Source organism: Netta rufina (genome assembly GCF_964035555.1).
Source record: "Netta rufina genome assembly, chromosome: 7".
In the NCBI taxonomy this organism is placed as follows: domain Eukaryota; kingdom Metazoa; phylum Chordata; class Aves; order Anseriformes; family Anatidae; genus Netta; species Netta rufina.
The window spans coordinates 28896710-28921944 of record NC_140130.1 but is presented as its reverse complement, the minus strand read 5'-3'; the positions used below and the strand labels follow the sequence as shown (position 1 = coordinate 28921944).

General features: G+C 37.7%; 1 protein-coding gene across 1 annotated transcript in view; it reads right to left on the bottom strand.

The window, feature by feature from the left end:
- Positions 1–24564, bottom strand: part of NHLRC2 (NHL repeat containing 2) — a gene marked incomplete at its 5' end in the record, with an annotated part of 31734 nt that extends 7170 nt beyond the window's left edge. The window contains 8 exons of the mRNA XM_084290364.1: positions 162–284; positions 726–957; positions 1432–1528; positions 11239–11368; positions 13084–13205; positions 14790–15245; positions 22260–22412; positions 24402–24564. Of these exons, the coding sequence (XP_084146490.1) occupies positions 162–284; positions 726–957; positions 1432–1528; positions 11239–11368; positions 13084–13205; positions 14790–15245; positions 22260–22412; positions 24402–24564 (1476 nt within the window). The remainder of the gene's footprint in view (positions 1–161; positions 285–725; positions 958–1431; positions 1529–11238; positions 11369–13083; positions 13206–14789; positions 15246–22259; positions 22413–24401) is intronic.
- Between the last annotated feature and the right edge of the window lie 671 nt (positions 24565–25235).

The following is a 25235-nucleotide window of genomic DNA, read 5'->3' as shown; positions in this document are numbered from 1 at the left end:
ACCCATAAGGGAAGGAAGGAAGGAAAAAGAACTCACAAAAGAATTCTTATCCTTTCTTTCTTCAGCTCAACCAAGTACAATCTTTGTATGCTCTGAAAATAAACTCTCATAGTAGTAAAAATTGTAAAGCCTGCATATGTCAAGCTACTATATATGCTTACCTTATGATTATAGGAATCTGCCACATACAGCAGTTTTCTTTTCTTGTCCCATGTTATTCCTAGGGGATGCTGCAGCTTCGCATTTATGCCTGCTCCATCCACATCACCAAAGGCAAACAAGTTCTGGAAAATAATATTATTAAATTAAAATATTTGATTAGTCAATGTTGACATGAATTTAAATGATTGTTATTAAATGGAAATTCACTGAGAAAAAAAAAAAACAAGACAACTTTATAACAAGGATACTGAGAACTAGGAAATACGGATGCTAGTGATGGAAATGGAAATTATCAGTATGAATGCAGCTGGCTTTAATAACACCACAGTATTGTTTCAGTTTGGCTATTTTATAAGTAGGTGAAGTAATTTTTTGTATCTGAGGAGCAACGCTCTGCACTACAACTTGAGCACCACGACTGGTACACATTTGCATTCCAAGCAGTGAAGTTAAGAAACTGATGGCCACGGAAACTAATTTACCCTCTCACCCCAACAGTGGTTCCTCCAGGTCAGGCTTGAGGAATATTAGTAGGGCAGTGTGGGGAAGTTTGAAGTGATTACCAATGGATCTCTCTCTCCTCCTACAAGGTGCTTCACTGCTCCGTCTTTCAGAGAGATTGTTCGCACGGTGCTGCTCTCACTGTCCGCTACAAAAAGGCAGTTCCACGGTTCCTCAGAAGCCAGAGAGAGACCTGAAGGTTGTGCAAAGCCTGCCTTATGAGGGTAGGTGTTGTTTCTGTTCTCTTCATTTCCACTCCCGGCAAATCGAAGACAGGTTCCTTTCTTTAAATCACTAAATGAAAATAATACTCATATTCAAGGACAAGTCTGAAATACTTGTGACATTATGCATGAACAGAAATCACGGGAAAAGCACTCGTGAATTATAAAACCAACTGTATTGCAGCACAAGAAATTATTCCATGCCTTTATGCTAACTTTTTTTCACCTTAGTTTATCATTTATCACTAGGTAATTCAGCAAGTGCAATGAAAAGTACCATTGAATTATATGATTGTACGTTACCAAGTCATAGCTTTATAGCTAAAGCAGAATATTTCATTTCATCTAACAGACGTGGGTAAAAGCAGGCAGGCTTTAAAGGACACAAGCCTTTTAAGTCTGAAGAGAAACAGCAAGCTTCAAGCTAAGTACAGGTTGAGAAAAATTACTTTTAGATTAATTGGATTATCTCTCACTGTGGGGTTTGAAGGCTGTTTATCCAGACAAACAGCAGTTTCACGTGTCTTGTATTAAAACCGCTTACCTTCCCTTTGGCAGTTTTCCACCTTCCAACATCAGTGCCCATATCTGATGCGTGCCTGCCATCGCTATCCATAAAACATCTTCCTGGGTCTCTGAAACTTTTAAAGAAATGGATATATAAGAACAGATGAAAAAACCTCTTTGGGAATGCTTCATAAAACAAGTCAAGAAATCAACCCTGCCATCCCCCTAACTCCGGCTCACCATTTGCCACAGGGAAAAACAAACAAACAAACCACTGAGCGAGAGAATGTCTTTCATTTCTGAAGAAACCCATTACCGCTCTTTCTCTTCCTAAGGATATTAAAAACACAATTTTTATATCTTTGCCTGGTAAAGACAATACTTCAAACAGAAATTGCTCTTTGCAAGATTTTGCTATTGGCTCCACATTTCACCTGTTATTTTGGCATCATACTGGTCAACAAATATGTACATGTTTTTCCTAAGCTATGTTTTTGGGGTGTTCTTTTAAAAACAAACAAAAAACCACCACACACTATGCTGGTGATAAAATTAGATGTTCCAAAACGCTAATAAGAACTGTTAACACATTTTAAGACAAATAACAATGGCAGTACCTTCCAGACCATACGCTCATGCTAGTTCCTGGTCATTTATCCTGCATATTCTGATGTTCTTACCATACCACACGTAACAGTCCCACTGAAATCAGAGGTACTACTAATGACAGTAAAGAGAACGTATGTGATGTTTTTAAGATAACAGAATTGATGCTTGGGCATCATGGAGATTTACGCTCTGTAGAGCAACAACCACTGTTCAATCAGAGACCTGTGATGTGTGCAGTTACTGATTTTCTTCTGCACTACCTGTCTGGTTTCCAAGTAGTACTCCTTATTCACATGTGCTATCACAAATGAAAGATGCAGGTCCACGGAACAGCGACTTTCTCAAGAAGGTTTCAAGTGTGTATCAAGCATCTAATTTTTTCAACTCGAAGTATAACATCAATATTCACCAATCCAAATCTATAGAATTAAACAAAGCTTTTCTAGGTAACACTTCACAAATACAAATGAAAAGAGAAGAACATAAGTGCTCTACAGCTTAAAATGTAGCATATTACAGCATAAGAATGCATGGAGACAAATTGTGAAAGGATGTTAAAAAAAAAAATTATCCGTTTCTGAAAAAGCTAAGGAACAAGAAAGTTAACATCTAAAAACTTCATTAAAATGTAGCCAGTGTTACCTAACATTTTAGTAGTTCATAAACATTGGATAGCTCTCTCTAATCTGGTTAAAAACAATATTAAAATCTTTTCCTAAATGAATGTATTGGAATAGCTATTAGCTAGTCAACAGAAAAACACTTAAATTGCTCACGCAAGCTTTTTATTCACACAAACTTATAAAAATATGCATCTCACGCTTGTTCCTGCAAACAACCTCACGGTCCAGCCCCTGCCACTCTCCCCATTCCTGATCGGGGGGTTCAGAATAAAAGCAGTTATATGTAAAATGCTCGCAAACATTTTAAATCTGTGAAGTTAGTGCAAATCAATCTTTCTAAAATGAAATTGCCACTATCCCCCCAACTGAGATCCTGCCGCTTTTCTTTCAATCCTAAATCTTTCTCACATTACAACTGCAAGCAGAAAAAAATAGTTTCCTATCTCCAGAATCAATTTCCTCATCCTGTGAGCCCTCCTCAGAGTACCATTGGTATGGTTTTAATGCAGTTTATCTTCTGCCTTTTCTGTTTCTTGGATCAAGATACAAGTTTCCAAGGCTGCGATCAAAGGAACTCGCTGACTCTCTCCTGCACTTCCACATGGCTCCATGTCTTTACACAAACTGGAGTTCCAAGAATAAAAGTCAGACTTCCAAAGCATGGAAAAGCTTTTTGTTGAGAGGGAAGGTTTTCAAAATGAGTTGGAAATCAATTGTTTTAAGTCTCCAGACACGTTTCCAAAGTATTGGCAATACCAAGACACACACCCCAGTCACCCTAACAAAACCCCAAAAGACAGAATCCCCTTTGGTTAGAGCTTGTTTCTATGAGATTTAAACCAAGAAAATTGCTTAGGAAAACATTTCACTACTTTCCATACAGCACACAATCCATTTCCAGGATTTTGCTTCCATACTGCAGAGCTTGCATTTTTCAGATGCTGCTGCTCTGAGTACCCCAAAAGATCTACGGTAGAATCCCTGGTAAGCTCAGAAAGGGAGCTCTTCATCGTGCTACGTGGTGCATTCTGACATCCCATTCTGAGGGATGTCAGAAAGAGCTTTGTTGATTATTTAATATTCACTTCATCCAACAATGAAACGAAGGAGTAAGACTAGAGCCGAGCACTTCAGAAAAACCTATTCCATAAAATCCAATTTCTGTAATTCCGCCTACTCGCACTCCCCTGTGACAGCTCCATGGCAAAAACATGAAAAGGTGTCTCACTCTAATCCCGCACACCAAATGCCTCTTCGAATAGGAGGAAAATCTATCAATATTCATTCAAATTTTACAGAATATGCAAGATCAATAGTGACAAGGTCCTTTCTTCAACTAGAGCACACGACGGGAAAAGTAAGTAGGAACTCTGCAATTGCAAATTTTAACACAAATATTTTCTTCTGGCTAGAAATTAGAACAAAGGGAATGGGTAGAGGCATGGGAACAGTATGAGCAGACTGAATTGCAGAAAATATGTCAAGAGCTTTCATCAAAAAAATTATACAAAACCAGAAAAGTAAAAACAATTCATATGGCTGCAGAGATAAGGTATTTTATCACACAATGGTCCTGACACTACAGAATTTAATGTTTTATCTTCTGAAACAAAAGATAGAAAACTTCTTTGAGGATAAAACAATCCGGAGACATGCCACCATTGTCATCCTTGTACTGTGCTTGCAGGAGAAGGGGGACAGGGAGAACCAACATGTTAAAGTTAAGATAATGCCATCATTACCATAACTCCTTATCGTCCCTGAATGGAAAGAAATTATTTTTAAAGAATTTATTTTAAAGCAACATAAAAGAACAAAGCATTTCTTTTACATTGATTCAATTAAGCGCCACATTCCAAACTATCTCGAGCTGTTTTAAAAATCCAGTTGAGTTTCTCCTTATTAGGGTATGGACTTTCTTATCTTTAGTGCTGCCTGTATCAAAGCAAAGTATGGCTTACAAATATGATATACTTATGTTATAAAGATTCGCTAATAATGAACTAGAGCTCTGAACGCTCTTGTGTGATGTAGGATGGTATTTCAGTGCTTTTCAAGTTCCTGAGCCCACCTCTGCTCTATATCCATGTTTTAAAAATTAACAATCCTGTTTGTACACACGCACAATTTTAAACTGTTCAATAACGACCTTTTTAAAGACTATTTCTGAGTAAATCTGAGCACACACAAAAGACTTTAACAGCAGGCAACAACACCTGTTTGGAGAGACCCCATTCCCAGGACTACTGCACACATCCAGCTCCCCAGTCTGGGGACTGCAGGCTAACTTCCAGACTGAGAATGCAAAGTCTGGGAATTAAAGTCACATTTGGTGGCTGGCACTACTGTTATTTTCTAAATAAACTGAAGTTTGAAAATATTATTCCTGTCTACTGCTTTTATCTTTTAAAGAAAGCAGTAACAAGGAAGAAGCCTGTTGCTACACTCATCCGCTGCAAAAACACAAGCAAAAAGGGCTGCTCAGCAGCCCCTCCTGCTCACAGACACATATGCTGCATACTTACGCATATGAATGCGAGTCTCGTCTTCACTTAAGTCAGTGGAAGTTTAGCAAATTAAATCCAAATCCAACTGACAAAACAACTAAAGAATCACTGGTCTTCAGTGAGACAGACGGCAAATCCCAAAAAGGAATGCTTTAGCACCAAGTCTGGACTGTTAAACGTACACGTCATCCTTTTTGAAGGAGTAAAAATTCATTTTCTCCTTCTTCCTTTTTCCCTGTGCTACCCAGCACACTCTTTCACTTACTCTCGTATCATGCAAAAAGCACAACCCTTTATGAAACCAAACGCTTTTAGAATTTTCCTCCTTAGTCCTACAGTCTCACCAAGGGAAATCTCTTGGACGTGGATATCGAGGGGATGTCATACAATGGGAGATAAAAGGGAGCTAAAAATATCTTTCTATCCCAAGTTTTCTCATTCAGGTCTTCCAACTGCAATGGCAATATATGCTTAAATAAATAAATAGAAATCCAAACTGCAAGCAATGGCATTTTTTAACGTGAAAGTGCTACTTTAGATTATGTAGTGTTGGGATACATTACTGTAACCAGTCTTCACTTTCCTGTAGTTAGGTGTGTTATTCATTCCTGTTTCAGAGCAAGCACATACACCTGAGGGTACCTCAGCACTGCACTCCCCCCATCCCCAACAGACCTTACACACTGGGAGCACTTTCAGCATCGGATTAGACCAGTTCAGAAGCGTGTCTCATTCTGACCCTAGCACGCCCAACAAAGCCTCTTTAAGACTTGTCAAAGATGTTTATTTTCAGCAGCTCTTTATCTAGAACTTTACATTGAAAACAGTATCTAGTACCTAAAACAACGTTTAGGAATCTGATCAGTAGTTTTAACTCCTGTATCACAAACATATATCTAATTCATGAAACAAAACATTCAGATTGTGGAAAAAAACAAGTAAGAAACCATCATTCCAGGTACAAATCTCATCGTTCTATACAGAGGGCACATAAAAGGCACAGACTTCCAAATGTTACTGACTTTGACATCTGTTAAGATGCTAACTTTGCTAATCCAAATGTTTCTTTTCCTGCAGAAAGCAATCATCATCATCATCTACTTTGTCAAGCTTTAGAGAAGCCCAATTTACTAGAAAATGAGCCTGTCAAACTAAATTGTGTGGGATTGCTGCTGGAAATTCAGTCAGAGCTCCCATCGCGTTCTTATGCTATGTATATGTCGAAGGCATGCTTATACTAAAATATTAATGCAAATATCTGATTTCTTGACCTACTTCTACAGGGAACATGTAAAAAATTAATAAAGCCTGTTGCTTTACAGCCTACTGCTGTAAATTCAGCAAATACCATCAACCCTTAATCTCTTTAGTTTGGTCTGGAATACAGGAATGGAGCATTCAGGCAACAGTTTAACCGGGTTACTGTACAGAAAGTTTGTTGGGGCGATCATATCAGCAGTTACTAGTTCTCTAAGTTTCTCTCGCCTCAATTTTCCTTCAAATACTTAAAGGTAAAAAAGGAAGAAAAAGGAAAAAGCCACACAAATGCCAGTTTAGGAGCAGGAATGAAAGCTGCTTAGGGATGACAGAAGCTGTGCATAGACTTAGGTGAAGTTTTCACATGTCCTAACTTAATGTATTTGTCCCTCTTTGGGATTCTGCCAGCAGTATGAAGCTGACTGACCCACTCAGACAAGGCATGTAAGAACACAGCGCGCTTCAAAAATCCTCCCCAAACATTCCTCTATAACCTTCTTCTTCTCTGCAGTCCTTTATTGCAACTACTTAATGTCACATTTCTCAAAAGATTTATTCTCCTCAAACAGTCATTACACGGGAATGAAACCCTATAACATCTTCCATTTTACTTTAGCCTTAACATTAATAGGTTTCTTTTTCTTTGAAATTTGTCATATTTTATAGAAAAAATAATGACCTTTTGCAAGTAGATTTAGAATCTAGTTCAAGAAGAGAAGACAAACAATGCTTTCTAATGTCAGTGATGTCTCTAACGTGGTTTTCTGTGCCATTAACTTTTATAAGGACAGATTCAGCCCAAAACTGGGCATGGGATCTCTGAGCTTCTACTTTTGCACTGGAAACTGCTGAGGAGATGAGAAAGCCTTTTGCATTTCTAGTTAGTCTACGCTGACACATCATGCAGTCATAGCACATATGCAACATACATTTAGAGCAATTCAAATTTTGAGTTGTCAAGAAAAATGGTTCCTAATTAAACCCTGATGATCTCAAAAGGAGCTCTTTTATTTTCAGCTCTAATCAAGGAAGATTCCTTTCATAAGGCAGTGAAGGCTAGAGCCTCAGAATGAGACCAGCCTAGAAGGGGAAAAAAAGTGACATGTAGAAAGCATGCTTTCAAGATATATAAAAAAAAAAAAAAAAAAAAGATTTCCAAAAAAAAAAAGAAAAAAAGAAGTATTTCCTCCGGAATGCAGTTGTACTAAACAATCCTCTAGCAGAAACACAAGAAAAAAATTGTACGTGCTTTTGCCTTTTAAGGGCTATAAAGATTGCACCAGTGTGATAAGGTACAGTACTTTCATTTCAATAATATCTACGTAAAACCTGTATTGACGTAAACATTTCCAACTAATTTGCTGAACACATGGGCAATACTGTGCTTGGGAGTTTCTATAAATAAAATACAACCATGCAATTTCAGGCTGGATTTTGGAATGTGAACCACAGAGTTATGTCACCAAGCACAGGTCATCGTCCTGTTCCTTCCAGCAAGAATGCAGCTATCAAGAACATTTCACACTCAGATCAACTTTGCATTTAAGTATCACTTGCTTTCAACACCCACTGAGTAAAAATAGAAAAGGACAACATAGAAAGCTAAAAAAGCACACAGTAAGTTAATAATGTATTTTTAAGCTGCTGGCCTCCCCCCTGCATTGTGTATTTCCTACACAATCTATGTCAATGCAAATTTCAGCACCACCTTCAACAGCAGAACTTAATCCATCGAGTTCACTCAAGACTGTTAAAGGGGGAGGGTAAAACACAAGTTCAGTAGCCACAATTAAAGAAATTAAAAAGATGATAAAGGAGAATACTGTCTGCATGAATGCCAGCAGTTTTTTGTCTTAACTCCCCTATCTTAGAGAGACATTTATCAGCTTTCTATTAAATTGTATTTCAGTCATTTAACCTCATGGAAGGTGGCTGGGAGGGGGGCTGGAATTAGATGGTCTTTAAGGTCCCTTCCAACCCAAACCATTCTACGGTTTTATGACCCACTTTGCCTCAAACTTCAGCAAAAATGGGGAAACAGAAGCTTATCATCTTGCAGAAATCCTGTGAGGACGGTTAGAAGTATGACAGCAGTATCTGTTCTAAAGATTAACTTGTCTACGCCTAACTTTTCTCCTCAGTATTTTCATATTTGAAATATACAGAAAGCAAATTCCTATCACGCAGAAGCCTCTATCAATGGGGATACAACTGTTCTTGTCAAAGATGGTATCATATCCTTTCAGGTCTTGGTTTTGCTTATCAGATTAAATTAAAACTTTATCTTTACAAATGCTGATTTCCAAAAATGTTTTCCAACGTGATCACAGTAAAAACAGATACCACAGTGCTGAACTGCACTGAAGTTAAGTCTGACTCTTAGCATACTGGAGGCAAACTAACACACACAAAAAAGTCATTCACTATTTCCTGCATTGTCAAGACAGATGTCAGCAACAGATTTGATGACTTCAGTGGGCTTTGAATCAGGCTTGATGTCATCTGGAATCCATGAAATACCAAAATGTTACAACTTAGCTTTGTATTTACTTCACACCTTTGACACCTTCTGCCTCAAAGTGATAATGACTTGTGAATACAGTGCTGGAGGATTACTGAGGGCTTTTCTTGGTTCTGTGAATGGCATCTTTCAGACGACGATTTGAATTAGTTTAACTTCACAATAAACAATACATTAAAAAATACAAGGAAACAATGAAGCCTTTTAACGTATATTCCTGGCTCCCTGGGCACAATCTGTTTGGTTTTGTGCTTCATCTCGAGACAGTGTCTCAGTGAGCACCATTCGTTCATCTGCTCAAACCTCCTCTGATTCTTCCAGTTTCCTTGCAAACAGAGACTTAATTGCATCCTGCAGTTTTGGCCCCGTAAAAACACCCTTATTAGATTAGTGTTACTGGGCTCTGGGACATTCTCTTGTTAACATTCTACTCAATATAACCTTCTGTTTTGACATCTCTCTCTGGTCATATTTTTCTAATGAGATCTATGTAGATATTACACTCATTTACATATGGCAGACAACCACCTTACCATACTCACACAAAAACATATCAAAACTCTAAAAAAAAAAACAAACAACAAAAAAAAAAAAAAAAAAAAAAAAACAACCTGAAAGCAGCCCCCCATTTTATCTATCTGACCTTTTACCCTCCCAAATAAGAAAATTAAATTGATTTGATCTCCTCTTAAGTGATGGGTTATATTATATTTTGTACAGATCTGAACAGCCAACTGACTGGTAGGATCTGACTGAGTATGAAAAAAAATCATACTGGTCTGAAAACAGTACATCTAGAAAGTTTGATTTTCATATAAACACTGATATAAATTCAGCAATGTTAAATAGCTCAGATGACTAATCCTTCACAGGTGACTAATTCAGTGATTACTATATTCATGTTGATAACAATCATATAATTTAACATTTCATTTAACAATCAGAGCTCTCAAAAATAAAAGTATCAGTGGATACTGGCAGAAGTAGAAGAAAGCATCATGAAAATGGTAAGCAAAATTAAAGGATATTTTGAATAGTTCTATTAGCCAGCTTAAATTTCTGATGCACTCGGACAATACTTTCTGAGTTAGTGCTCCCTTCTGTTACTGATCTGCAAAACAGCTCTGTGACAACATCCCACAGCGATCAGCTTGCTGGTTCAAGATGCAATGAAAACTACACCATCAAGTCCCACAGAAGTCTACTGGATCACAGAAGTGAAAACAGATTGGATAAAATTTATTAACAGCAACCTAGATTTGGTGAGATTCTTTTTCAAGTACTCCTATTAAGTAGAATTCCCTATTCCTTGACACCCTTAATTAGTAAGAATCATTGACAACCCTTTCAGTTTAGAGCGTTGTGTGTGTGTGTGTGTGTTGTCATGTTACTGAAAGTGTGAAATGTGAAATTGATGCCTGTGGCTTACTTTAGTAGCCAAGGCTTTTGGTAGTACACTGTCTAAACTGGCAATGTATTTCTGCCAGAAGACTTCCATACAATCAGCATTCATGAACTGGCTACATGTTTCCTTAAAGTAACTCTTGAGTGTTTTTCCTTCCCTGATATAAGGGTTTAAAGCTACACTAAATCATTTTACTGTCGTTAAGAAACTTGCATTTGCAACCTTTAAATCATATTGAGATGGAAACCTAAGAAACATGGCAGTTACGTGATATAAGTCTCAGGAGTGTGTTAAGTTGATCAGAAAAGAAAACCATTTAAATCCTCAGAAGCTGATTCTTACATCCTATTATGCAAAGATTTTATTTTTATGCCCTGATGCTCGAAAGGTGTTTTCTGAGGTGTTCTTCTTCTGTTTGCCCTCTATGATGGTCTTGAGTCTAATGATTTCACATTGTCTAAACAGGAATAAACAGAAGTGACCAGATAAAATTATTTTTATTTCCTGAACTCAAATATTTACAAGTGGTAAGACATATCTGTATAGTCAAGGAAAAGAACTTTAGACAATGTTCCCTTCCTGTAAAATGCATCTGCTGCTTAAGCAATCCTGACATAAAGCACTGGCACACCAAAGGTAATCACAATTCCCTTCTGCATTTGGATCTAATAACTACATATCTTGCTACAAAATAGTTATTCTTCAGGTCAGGTACCAGTTCACATTTTTTCAAGGACTTCAGAAACTTAGATGCAGCTGATAACTGCAGTGCAGTACTTGTACACAAGAAACCACTGTTTTTTAGACCCACTTGTAAAGTAAATATTTACTGAACTTCAAATTGTTACCAGAGCAGGAAAACATTTAACAAACACTTATGATGCATAAATGTGAGATGTTAAAAGTTCAACTGATACTATACCTGAATTACCAAAAACCACATCCCATGGAGAGCTGATAGGCTGCTCTTCTCCTTTTGCTCCACCTTCCTTGTCAACACCTTGTATCCCAATGCCTGCTACAGTAGTCACGATCTCTAAATCCAGGTCAATCTGCAAGAAGCAAAATGATGTACGCTAAATATACAACAGCACCTTGAGTTAATACAGAGGTAATACAGATAATCTGACCTAGCAATGTTTAAAATGGAGGATCTTTGCTTGCAACTAAAAACCAAATCCTAATACTCGTTTATGAAGGAGAATAATTATTTTTACCATAATGTTTGCTGCTGGTGGGGGACAGCAGGAAAAACAAGTGACTGAAATTTTCTTCCAGATGCACCAACAATGAACTGTCAAAATTTGGTCAGCAACTCTGGAAGAAAGTATCAACATTTTCTACAGAAGTATTCAGATGGACATTGGATGTGGATGTTTCACTTTAGACTTCTTCTAAAGGAATATGCTATAAAAAAAACAGATATTGTAGAAATACTTCCTATGTCTACATAAAGTAATCTATACAAAACATTTTTGCAATTAATTTCATGCATTGGAAGAAAATAAATGTTTAATTTCTGCAGCCTAAATCCATTTATCTTTCCTTCCCCCTTTGTTTATAATCTAAGAGTTCCAATACTTCTCATGAATTTATTGTAATGATTATATAAAAAAAGGAGTCTTTCACACGTGTAGCATGAAAACTAACTTTTGGAGCAGTTTGCAAGGCCTGTGTCCTGCACAAACATTTGAAAGGATGTCCTATAGCTGACAGATTATTTTAATTCTTGGATACCATGATGGCAAACTTAAATAAAAGGGAACAGCTACTTATCATGAGAGATGCTGAAGCAATATGACCCAGAACTTCAGCTGTTTCTGCACTCTGCTAACCGTAACACCTAATTATCTCTGGTCAACAGGCTAATGTAGTGAGTATTATGAAGATGAAGGCCTTGGACCAACAGGGCCACTTGGTCCTTTCCAGATTAAAAGCGGTAGCCAACGACAACGAATACAGCACAGAGGGCTTCTAGGGTAGTGCTCTGATTGAAACACTGAATGAATGTGAACATACTGAACAGTAAAAAAAGCTTTTCGAATTGAGTAAGCGTGTGCCTCTTCTGATCATGACTCAGACATCCTACTGGCTAGTAAATATGAGTAAATATCTTCTGAGATGCATAAAAACTTTTATTAATAAGGTAATATGATATTGCTTCAGCAAACTTCAGATTATTCCAAATTTTGCCTAACTGGGTTTAAGATTCAACTCCTGTTTATACTGAGCAACATTCATATGCACTAAAAACTTCAAGTATTTAGTTAAAAAAAAAATCAATACACAAATAATTCTGAAATTAAAGCAGGTATGCTTACAGGACCAAACAACTAGTTAACAAAAATTCAGATATCCACCAAACCATAAGAGTACAATAACCTTAGATAAGGATCTGAACTGTAAGTGAAATAGAAACAGCTTCTACTTCCAATACTAAGAATAGATGTTTCTCATAACAGGAAAGCAAGAGTCACAAGTTAAAAAAAAAAAAAAAAAGAAAAAAAGCTATCAGTTATGCTAGAACAAGAGGCACATTCTTCATTTCTAGATGATCTTAGAGGTCCTTTCCAACCTGAATGATTCTATGAACGGAAGTACAAAAGCATATGTAGCCCTTTAAAAATGGAAATGCACAACAATATTTATATTAGTCCAAATTTCCTTCCTGATGTTGAAGATATTTGTAGAATAATTAATTTGGTATAAATTTTCACCTGTTTAAGTAGGGGAAGTACAAGAGGTTGTTTCCTTATGGAAAATTTACCTTTCTAATTAGATGATTTTCTGTATCAGCTACATAAATAACATTATTTTTTATAGCAATTCCTTGTGGTGAGTTAAAAGATGCTTCTGAAAATCTTCCATCTTTTCTTCCACTGTTTGGACCTATAAATGAAACAAAGCAAAACTCAAAACTCATTTCAGAAAAATAAAACTTAAAAAAAAGTGTATGTTTTTAAACCTGTAAGATAATTACATATTCTAAAAGATGCTTTCATTGCACCTTGTATAGCCTTTTTTTTTTTTATTCCTAATTAACAGCCAAACCACTACCAAAAGCAGCCAGCAAAGATTTAAAATTCCAAAACTCAATTACATTTCAATGATTTAGATTTTGCTGTAATTACACTGAAACTAATATTTGATTAGCAGCACTTTCTTATTAATAATACAAGCTGACAAAAAGATGACACGCAACTAATTACACGGAAGAACAGTGAGAATGATGGAGTGACAGCCTTCTGTACAGCACAAAGAGGAAAGAGAGGGAGGAACATGACCTGAATAAAACAGTGTGAAGGTAAGCATCGCATTTATAGGGAGTAACATTTAAAGTGCATTAGCACTGTGTGTCAGCAAAAGACATTTAGATACATGAGTTATTATGTGTGCATCATGATTTGTGATGCAAATATAGTAATTTCAACCTTTGTGCATGCCCACATTTATTACAGTATTATCAACTTCGTTACACTATTTTCTGCCCACAGAATCACTTAACTGAGTCACTGAAACACGCAAACTTTTACAACTTACTCTCAGAAGACAATTTAGACGTTAACAGACATGAAACATTGAGGTGCTGCTGTTTCAGTTTCCGATAATTCCTCTTGGAACTACATCAGGATGCCCATTCATAGGGAACAGCACAGAGTGCCAAAGGAAGCAGGGGTACCCATTCAGAGATAACAAGACTTCCCTCCAAGTTGCTATTTAATGAATATCCCAGAATACTAAAGGGTGTTTTGTTGGCAGAGACTTCATCGCACATACCAAACAGAAAACAAATTGTCTGACTCTTGTCATAAGAAACCTTGTTTGTACTTCCCATAGAAGGGTATTAAGGTCTTTATCAGGTTAGCTTGGATAATTAGCCTGTCTATTCAATGCACTGTTCCATCAAATAATGAAATATTTCCTTCCTTTCTTAAAACAGTAGTGCCACTGGTATTTTTCTGAAGTTTGTGAATCCTATTGAGGGATGTTCTTCATTTAAAACAAACAAAGAAAAGCTCCCCCAAAACACACCATCAAAACCAAAATTCCATGTTTGTTTTTTCCTCTTGGAAAGGGAAGTATTTTTATCTCTTTTCCCTATCTTGATGCTGGATGTGAATGTATGTCACTGAAATCTAAACACATTTGAAACTCTTTCAGAAGATGGTTGGACCAGATGATCTTGGAGGTCTTTTTCAACCTTAATGATCCTATGACTCTATTCTTTTGTAATTCATATTGGCTATCACATGAAAATACAAAACTTAGTCAATGAAATAACGACAACAAATAAGGGACACCTCAACCAGTTGCATTAACAGAGCCTCCCACTGATGGTACTACGCTATATTCCCTCACCTCCTGCAAAAGTGATTTTATAAGAAAAAAATTTTATCAATGCTTATGAACTGCTAGGTCCTAGCAGCACCACCGAATATAGTCTACTCCTAAATAAAACTTATATAATCTTACCTCCAATAGTGTGCAGAATCTGCCCATTTTTCCGAGTAACCAAAATCCTGTGATGTCCAGTGTCTGCAATTACCAGCCTTTCTCCTGAATTATCTACTGTCACTTTGCCAGGAAACAGCAGGGGAGAAGGTGGGAGGGAGTCCCTGTATAGCTTTATTCCAATACTGTTGTCCTTGATTTGTCCTCTCTCCTTGTAGAATTTCAGTGCTACAGAAGTAAACAAAAACAGCTTCTCCTTGTGGCCTTCTCCAACAAGCGAAAAGAGCATGTTTCCACGAGGGCCAAGAATGACCAGAGTTGGCCAGCAGGACACTTCTAGCTCGTGCCACAACGTTGCATCTGCATCATTTACTACAGGGTGGACAATGTTGTATCTCAGAACTGCACTCTTGATGTTATCCAGGACTTTCTCATTCGGGAATTTCGCTGAGTGGACACCAATAATAACAAGGCCATCTGAAAGGAAAAATGAAGTATTGCACTGAAACATACCTGTAGTTCAATTAAAAAAGCATGTAAGAAGGAAGCACAGTTATCCCACAACATTGCTAACTGCTTCCCAGAAAAGAGGAAAGAGGATTTGAACAAATAAAGAGCATAATATGTTATATATTGTTCTTAAGCCCTGAATCTCTAAGGTAGAAAATTCTTTCAAAATGAACTGCTACAGCTTAGCCACGTTTAACTGATGCTTTGTTCTTTCAAGTGTTTAGGATACCTCTTTGACTTTTGCTTCCTTTACATAGCTATGTTATTTACAGAAAACTAATTATTTTCCACTGTAAAGTAGTGATCACGAGTCCAGAGTTATCCTGGCATATCTCACTCTAGATCAAGTTAAAAAAACAAACAAAAAGAGGCACCTAAAATCAAAATAGTATCCTATATTTAAAATTAAAAAAAGAGAATTAATTATCATTTTTTCCCCTCCCCTTACAGTTTTTAACCTAATTTCTATATTTAGTTAATAAAGACAATGAAAAGTTCAGGTTTTCTCACAACAGAGGTAACTGCACTTGAAATCCTAGCGTGAAGGTGCTGCACAAGGACCAAGTAATATAATTCAGCTTACATACACAGAATACATCGTATCGAGCCTAAAAATGATGAAAAAAGCACACAATTACCAGAGTCCTTGAATTGCTTTTTTTCCTCAGTTTCATGAAATTCAAACAGAAACACAAATGTATGGCTCAGACTTCATTTGCTTTTCTCTGCGCGACAAAAAAGAAATATACATCCACCCCCTGCAGACACTTACGTAAGCAGCCCCAAAATTTCCATTCCCCCTACCTACTCAACAGAAAAAGAATGACGAGCCTTCCTTTTAGTTGAGTCACTTTTCGGTACGTCCTAGGAGCAAAAAAAGGACCCCTAACAAACACACACACACCACTACAGCCTTTTTCAGAGCCTTAAATTACATTTTATCAGCAGAACCTCTACCAAACGCAATGAGCTACGCACATGACATCAACACCGTATTTCGTCTCACTTTGTACCAGAGAATACTTAGCAAAGAGCATGATCTTGTTAGTCAGAATAACTTGTCAGATCTGTGATGATTTGGGTTTGGGAGTATTTTTATTAAACTTCAGAGATCTGAGCAAAACAAACGAGACTGTCTGAACCATGACATTTGATTAAATTTCAGAACATTCCATTTCCAGAGTCTGTTGCTCACTGCCATCACGAGACATTTAGGATTTTTCCTCACTAAACCAAGGAAGATAACAACAACCATGCAGTTGTAGGAAGATGCGATACAACAATTTTAAACCAGAACTGTTGATCTAATGGAAACCCCTACATACTGACCTTCCTGTGTATCCACAAATCTTTTTCTTTCTGGATAGCGTGAGCTTTTTGTACCCACAGATAACAACAAGGACCCTTATACTATTTTGTCCAATTTAAAGTTTTGAACTGTTATCTGATCATTTGTGTTACTTTGAGAAGGGTGAAATTAAGTGGGGAAAGAAGAATATCCATAAAGCTGACACCCAGCTTGGTTCAATTCACTCCAGTATTAGAAAATATTTAGACAGCACCAACAAAAAAGTGCTTTCATCCTCCCCTCCAGTCAGGTCTAACCGAATAACAAGTATTTATAACACTTTTATTATTAACATTCAAGTATCTGCAGCATTTCCTTCCCTCCCCTAGTCATCCAATGTCTATAGGTGGATCCCTTGTAGCACCACAATTTTTTCAGTCATGCAAGTAATATGAAAAAGAAAAAAAAAAAAAGACGATTTGGAGGCCCTACAGGGTGGCACGGAAAAAGAAGAGACATTATCCAATCTAATCCAATTCTCACGATGCTTATACTTTGAAATAAAATCAGTGCAGACCCCCGAAGAGCTTCATGAGGTTCTTAAATTACATTCACTTTGAATTACTGTGTTGTATCTTAAATTCATTTGTGCTCCTTCAAATATTCACTGCAATCAAAAATGTCGTATTGTACCACTACAGACAAAATAGATTTGGTTGAATAGCTATTAAGTTTATAAAAGCAGGATATAATTTGCAGTTTGAAAGGATAAAGGCTGACGTGCAAAGTCACTCAACTTCCGTCATTTGGAGTTGACTTGAATAATACGGTTATGTTTTGTCCTAAACAAAATCCAATGGAAATAGCCATCCCCAAAGGTCTCTAATTTGGAAAAGACTAATTTTACATAAATGTTTTCTCAGCAAAATTGTAAGATTTCAGAGCACGAACTGTTTTAGTTACTTGAAGCAGCAGTTACTTAGTTTTCAGAAGACGATTTTTGCCCTTATTCAAAAACAACCATTTGTTACAAGGGAATGAAGACTTCATCAGTTTAACACAAATCTAACAGGAACAAAACCTAAATATTTTCAGTAACATTGCTGAAAAAATTATTTCTCATCTTCTAGATTCTCATAGGTTTCAGAACAATGCCTCTTTTCCCTCTCCTGTTTCTCTTTCCCTCTTCCATTTACAACTGCAAATATCAAGATCCAGAATTAGTTCTTTAAGATGGGAAAAATTACAAAAGCAATAATTTTTGGAGCTTGCACGATAATGCATCTTTCTCCTTAACAAAGACATTCATTTTATTTAACAGCATTCTATCATTTTATTTTTTTAATTCACAGGAAATGTGTATTTTTCCACAATAACTCACACATCACATATTTTATTTACTTTAGGATCAACTAATATGCCACAAGTCATTCTGAATTGGAAATGTGCATGTCAGATCATTCCTGTTATTTGGCATTTTCTACCTTATCCATTAAAACACCTCCCTAATAAAACCCTGGGCACGTACACAAAAGCAGAATGCTTTTGTACAGCCGTTCTCTGAAAGCAGTGCAGTTACAGCCAGGGGAGTTCAGCACTGCAAGAAGGGTAACACCAGCCCTCTGAGCAGAAAAGGGCCCAGAAGACACCTGTAAGCAACCACATGCAAGGAGAGAGGTTTGAACGGAAAGCAGTATTTGGTTTTAGGTTTTCCTCCTAGCTTTATGGTAGGGGTGGGGTCTGGCTAGCTGACGTATCTTTCTTCTGCCCCTACTCTTCCCAGGCAGGAGCCAGAGAGCTCTACCACCATGCCTACACCGGCTGCTCTCAGTTACTTGACCATTTCTTTAAACCACTGTTCAGTTCTGTCATTTAACCAAATTTTGACCAGACTGGGCCTTAGATTTAAGCAAAATTTCAAATCCTGCTTTCAGCACTTAAAATCAGCCAACAGTCCCACATTATGCCAACACTGAATGTGACTAAGACTAAAAGTGAGGTTTTTCTTCTCAAATTCACAGTCCTTGACTTCACTGGCACATGAAGAATGCTTATTTGACACAAACCCATTTGAGTTCAGAAATCTTTGCTTTGCTTCCAGGTAGGGATTATATTCAGGCATTCGCTACGTTTCGCCATTGTTTTTTCCAACAGCATTCCAAATTCCACAGGGCCTGACTGCCAGCACAGTAATCCATGCTGAATTGGTCTGAATTTAGGATTGCAGCCTCTTTCTTTAGGTTGCTCTTCTTCAGCCTACCTAAACATACAGCTGCAAATCTCTTCTTTCCCTGTTGCTCAGTGGATCTTTTTTTAAATTCAGTTTTTGTAAAAAACAAAAACAAACAAACAACATGAATAATAATGCCAAACCTTCTTCTCACACTCTTGAAGATTTCTACAATTTGGGTGATATTAAACCATGACATTCCCCTAAAGTTTTGCCATATGATCCTATCTAAACTCTCATCCCAATGGTTTTATTTCTAACACCATGTTTTCTACCCAGCCATTATAAACATTTGATGTGATAGGAAGATACGTCCAGCTTGTTCTGTTCTGCAATGCAAAAATCCAGATGCTGGCTTTGGAAAGCATTCCTGTCATGAAGAACTCTACGCCAATTTGTTTCTAGTGCCTGCACTGTTTGCTGTTTTTTGTGTTGTTTTTCATTTTGAAGCTTAAACCAATATATAACAAGGATTATTGAATAACTCTATATTACCACAAATGACTGGGGGAAAAAAAAAGGTTGTCCTTATTTATAATGTATTATAAAGTATATATAAGGTATTATATAAGTATATATATAATATACTTATACTTAATATATAAGTATATATAAGGTAAATATAAGGTATTATAATGTACAAAGCCAAAGCAGAAATAATCCCTTTCTCAAAAAAGAGAATAAGTGTTTCAGGATGCATTATGGTTGTCTGACACCTGCTGAAGGAAAGAAGTTTTCTACAGTAATGCACACTGCATTGCTAGCATTTGATGAATTAGCTCTGTAAAAATGGAAGGCTGCCAGAGCAGCTATTGTTTTGGCAGCACAATCCGTATTTAATTTTTATTTCAAGTCAATTATTTTAATGGTTTTGTGGTAGAAACGCAGGAAAGGCAATTAGTTCGTATCTTAAGCAGTTGTATTATTGAGCTCAGAGGAGTTTAACTAATTTAATGTCAGATTGGCTTTTTATTTGGAAATTGAGAACTATTTTTCTATTTTGGCCCTTGTCCCCAACTGTAAAACAGTATTAATGGAGAAGAATAGCATCTGCAGGAATGGTAATATTTCAATATGAGAACATTGAACACAGTAAAATTCCGCACATTAATTGAATAAAAACAAGTACACAGATAAATTAAAAAAAAAAATAAAAAATCATTGATACTGTCTTTGCCAATCCTGCCTGCACAGTACACTGCTGTAAAACAGCTCAAACTGTAGTATTGTAAACTGTTGAGCTCTGAACAGCAAGTCAAACATTTTAACTACAATAGGATCAGCAGCAGTACATATAATTTGTCCATCAAAAGTATCGCTAGAGCTAGAAGGACAATGCTATACTGGACACCTGTATAGCACATATATGTTATAATATCCTCTCATGAAGAAAACTCGTGTGGAAACTGACAGATGCTACACTGTGATATAAAAACATGCACACCATTTAAAACACTTTATTTGAAGGATTATAGCAGAGCACAACACTGGACTTATGCCAAGCTATTTCTGAATATTAAAAAGTACTCCCTCTTATAGAAGTCATTTCTGGACTGCTGATAACATGAACTGATTATGCACTGGAGTTTAAAATAACTTTCTGAACGCCACTTGAAAAACAGAAATAGCTCCACTGAAGATAGCAATGAGAACGTATCAGATAAAGATGCTAGGCGACATTTAATCCTATGGAAAGCAGTCTTTATTTTGAGACAAATCTCCTTGAGTTCCAGACAATAGAACTGTGTGCGTATATACTAAGTCATTTAATGGCTTAGAAACATCTTAAAACTACAGATTCTCAGGTTCGGACATCTCATGTCTGATGATCACAGTGAAACTTCAGCAATGTATTCCACATATGCCAGTATTTGAACCATGTGAACAAGAAAAGAATAATCAGAATATCAAAAAACATCTTCAGAAGGTACAATCAAAAACAGATACTGCTATTAATTATATCAGTATTAAGGTTTGTTCTCAGTTATGCAGAAAGATGGAGGCAACACTCCTTCAGCTGTTCAAACAACAGATTAAGATCCAAATGCACAGTGACATAGATGTTTTGTCAGAGTAAGATGTTTGTTTTCACTCTTACACTGTCTGCTAGATCAGGACCTTCTGTCACTACCACAGCACTGTAAATATGTAGATGAAACGTGTATATAAATGCTATGTTTACAAAGCTGAAGTTTAATAAAGTTACAATTTCACTATATATTTAATCTTTTTTTTTTTTTCCCCCAGTTATGAGGAAACAGATTGGGGAACCAGCTGAGTGAAAGTGAATCTGCCCCCCATCCCCTGAAGAAAGAAGGAACTTCCATTAACTAAACATAACAGCAAATTAAAATGTAATGAAACTCCAGAATCAGGATGAATATCAAGATACCTGCATTAATATATCTTGATATTCTTACAGTATTTCTGGTACACCTGACATCCTTTCAACTTCAGTCTTATTCTTCCAAGTTTTCTCAAATTTATCAAGCCAAACAACTTAACTTTCCAGAGCAGGATAACCATTTAAACCTACAATATATGAGTGAACAACTTAAAGTTGTAATTTCAAAGATGGTAATTTTTCTAGTGGGAGTAGGTAATGCATGAAAATAAATGCCGGCAAAATGAAAATCAAATCAGAAGAGCAAACAGAGAACCAGAAATGTAAACATTATAAGGCAAGGTTATTTTTATTATAGTATTTAATACAGGATTTTAAGGACCAAAAGTTAACACTGTTCATCTCATCATTTAGCCTACCAAAACAGCCAAGTTAGCAGCTGATACATTCCTGGGTAAGACCACATCTTCTCTCTGACAAGTCATCAGGATGACAAGAGACTAAATTCTAAATAGCAGTTACCCTGCATTTTCATTCATTCAGAGAGAGATTGAGATTTTATCTCAAAGTGAAATTAAAGGGATTAATTCCCTCTACAGAACAGAGGATTACTAACCGAAAATAAGGCAATGCAAATACCAAAAAGTAAACATTAAAAAATCCTAAACCATGTTTATGTATTTTGCTATTTCAGTTAGAAAGGGCGGAAAAAGGTCATTAAACTATATCCGTTCTACCATCTGTGTAACATTTTGCTCAGAGCTGGTTACTAAGTAAAAGTGTACATCTATCAACTTTGAGCCCGCATCTTACGTCCTCGCATTTTGCAAACTGCCCTATTCATGAGGATATAGGATTTGGGCTTCAAGCACATATCCCATTTCTTTAATTATAGAGACACAACAGATGCCATATTTAACCCCATCTAGAAATGTGATGAAAGCATAGCCGGTAACCTTTTTTTTTTTTTTTTTTTTTTTCAATACTTAAAATATTAGAAGACATTTTTAGGCACCCCTGAAATGTTGCCAGCTGTTTAGTAACCAACAAAGTGACTCAGCTACTCCACCTGCAACACTGCCAGGAAATTTTGTTCCAAGCAAGCCAAGGCTCTTTTACCTTTATCAGAGTACTGCTGCTCTAACTCGTGGAGATCAGGCAGCAGGTGCAAGCAATTGATACAGCAGTAAGTAAAGAAATCCAACACCACCACTTTTCCACAAAGGTCTTTGTGAAGAGAAATAGGACCTTCGGTGTTCAACCATTGTAGATCTGCAATTCAGAGAGCAGAGATACCCAGTTAGGGGAAGAGTAGGGAAAGACACACCTAATTTGCATGACAACACACATTCCTAGTGTATTTCATTAAAGAAAAGTTACAACATAACTTTCTAGCAAGTACAAAAGCAAAACAGAAGTCTCATATTTATCAAACCCACCCTTGTATTATACAATTCTTCAAAATTAGTAAATGAGAATATTAACTAAATGTAATGTAACAATGAATGAGCTGTTTATATAGTTAAATTGTCACTTTTTAATCAAAAGAACATGCAAACCTCAGAACAATTCCCATACATTTTGAAAAATTATCTACATTATTCACCACCTAACAAAGTCATAGGTGTAATACCTATTTACTTAAACTTCAAATAAAAGCAAGTAAGTTGATAACCCATTAAACCCTTCATGATTTTGTAAGATTTTGTAAAGAGCTAGTTTCAGAAATGACAGCAACATTTTTGTACTTAGAGCTTTGATCTTGATTTTCAACAGTTTCAAATGACAGGTATGAAATAACACTGCCACCTGGGAATATAACCCCCTCACATATAGCCAGTAGTACTCCTGGACATTTATTTCAATTACTTGATGAGACATTAAGGCAACGTTTCCTCACTGGTAACTTCTTATGGGACCAATTCCTTTGGTCCCATAAGAAACTGGTATCAAGACATAAATGTCCTAGATTACAGTCTGCCATTATTTCCATCCAACTCTTCTGAAAATAACGGGATCAAAACCAGATAGCTAAGTCCCATTGTAAAGTTGAACTAAATTTTTGAAGAATTATTATTTTTTTAATACATAGATTTACTCTGATTAATCTAAAAATACTCAAAACTTCCACCCTGTCAGTTTCAGCAAACCAAGTTCTTACAGCCCCAGGAGAAGTTACAGCTACTCAAGTCAGCAGGTTTGTTTCCTTCTTCAGTAATAAGAAATTTGTTTCCTACCTATATATTATATACATATATATTTAAAAGGATAAATGAATGCACAAATGTTCAGATTTGGTGACAGTAATTACAATAATTTATGCATTATTTCCACTGTGTATGGACAAGACTTTCCACTTGGCTTTTTCAAAAGAAAAGAGCAGGTTATTTGTTTTATGACGTATCTTCCCTCTTCAGTAGAATTGGGATATCTTTCCTAAAAATAAACTGGAAATAAATAACTTTGGCTACTATTTGAGCTGATTTCTGGAGAATATAGGCTTTGACAGAAGGCAGAAACAGAAATATTACTGATGACAAAAGTGAAAATTCAATTCAGGAGTCCAAATCCAGACAGAAAAAGCATTCACTTTGCTTCACTGGTTAAAAGTCAGAATTCACTCCTATGCTACACGTGTGGTTTTAATCCCACAGTTTATCTGCTTAGGCCTCCGTCTTGCAACCTCCTTAATCTCTCAGAGTCCCAGAGAGCCTTCACTTAGGTTACAAGGACCCCGAGCAGGACTTGCAAGACCTTTATGTAACCCTCGATTCACACTTTTCACAAGAAGAGGTGGAGAAATGTGCGAAACACGAAGGGGGAACAGGCAGAGCCCTGAAGGAGGAGGATGTCTCCAGCACAGCAAGCCTTAGGGTGCAGGGATAGAAACTGACGAGCACAGGGAAGCCATGGCAAGAGAGCTGAGAGCGGGAGGAAGCTTCCTGCCAACACACTGGAGAAAAACGAAACGCTTTATTGGAGGGAAAACAAAAAAAGAAGTTAGTGAAGCTAACAGAAGAAAGAGGATTTAAAGAACATGATTTTTGCAACCGGTACCAAGCGAGCATCCATAAGGGGCTTCCCTTATGTTGCCCTTTACCCCCCCGGGGGGCTTTTGAAGACTCAGAGCCCCATAACCAGATAAAAACACCTTTAAAGAGAGCAGCTCCGGGCCTCATCGCCCAAGGCACCCCCTCAGGGTGAGCCCCTCAGGGCGAGCCCGGGGGGGCACCGGGGCCCATCGCGGGCCCCTCCACCCACCTCCACCGAGCTCGGGCACCGTCAGGTCCCGCTCCCGGCTGTCGGCTTTCTGCAGGTAGCCGTAGACCAAGGCCTCCTTGTCGCGGGGGCTGTCGGCGTCCAGCAGGCCGTACTCCAGCTGCGTCTGGGCGGGCCGCAGCCCGGGCAGCGCCCCCGCCGCCATGGCGCCTCCCGCCCGCCGCTGCCGCCCTGCCGTTTGGCCGCCGCAGATTCGACCCGCGGGCGGCACGGTTGTAATTAAACAGCAATAATTAAAAATAATCGCCAAGCGCCGCGCGCGAGCACGCCGCAACTCGGTTGTGTTAAAGGGGGGAGCTGATAATTCCTCCCCGATTTTTTTACAGGGCTTTTGTTTTCCGGAGGAGCATATTCGTCAGGAGTAGCCCCCAGCGCGCCAACGCCGGCTCGGCAGATTCCACACATCCTTTTATTTTCCCGCCTTTCTCCTTTTTTAAATAATAAAATAAAATACATTAACAGATGTGAAAAGCGGCGCAAATCATATACTTAGGGCGGTGGGATATATATATATATATATTTTTTTTTTTTTGGGGGGGGGGGAATGCTGCGGGAACGGTGACGAAACTGCCGTGGAAAGCCTCGGCGGCCGGAGCCGCTGAGGGGCAATGGCGGCGGCCGGGGCTGAGGGGAGAGAGGGAAGCGGTGGCTGAATCCTGAGGGGCTGAGGGGCCGCCGTGCTGATGTCCCCTCACGGGCTGCTGCTGGCTTTGGGGCCCGGGTTGGGGTCGTTAAGATGGAATCGCGGCGCTTGGCTGCCGGGCGGAGGGGAGAGAGGGCGCCTTAGGGGAAGGCGGGCTGGGTTTGTGAGGGGTC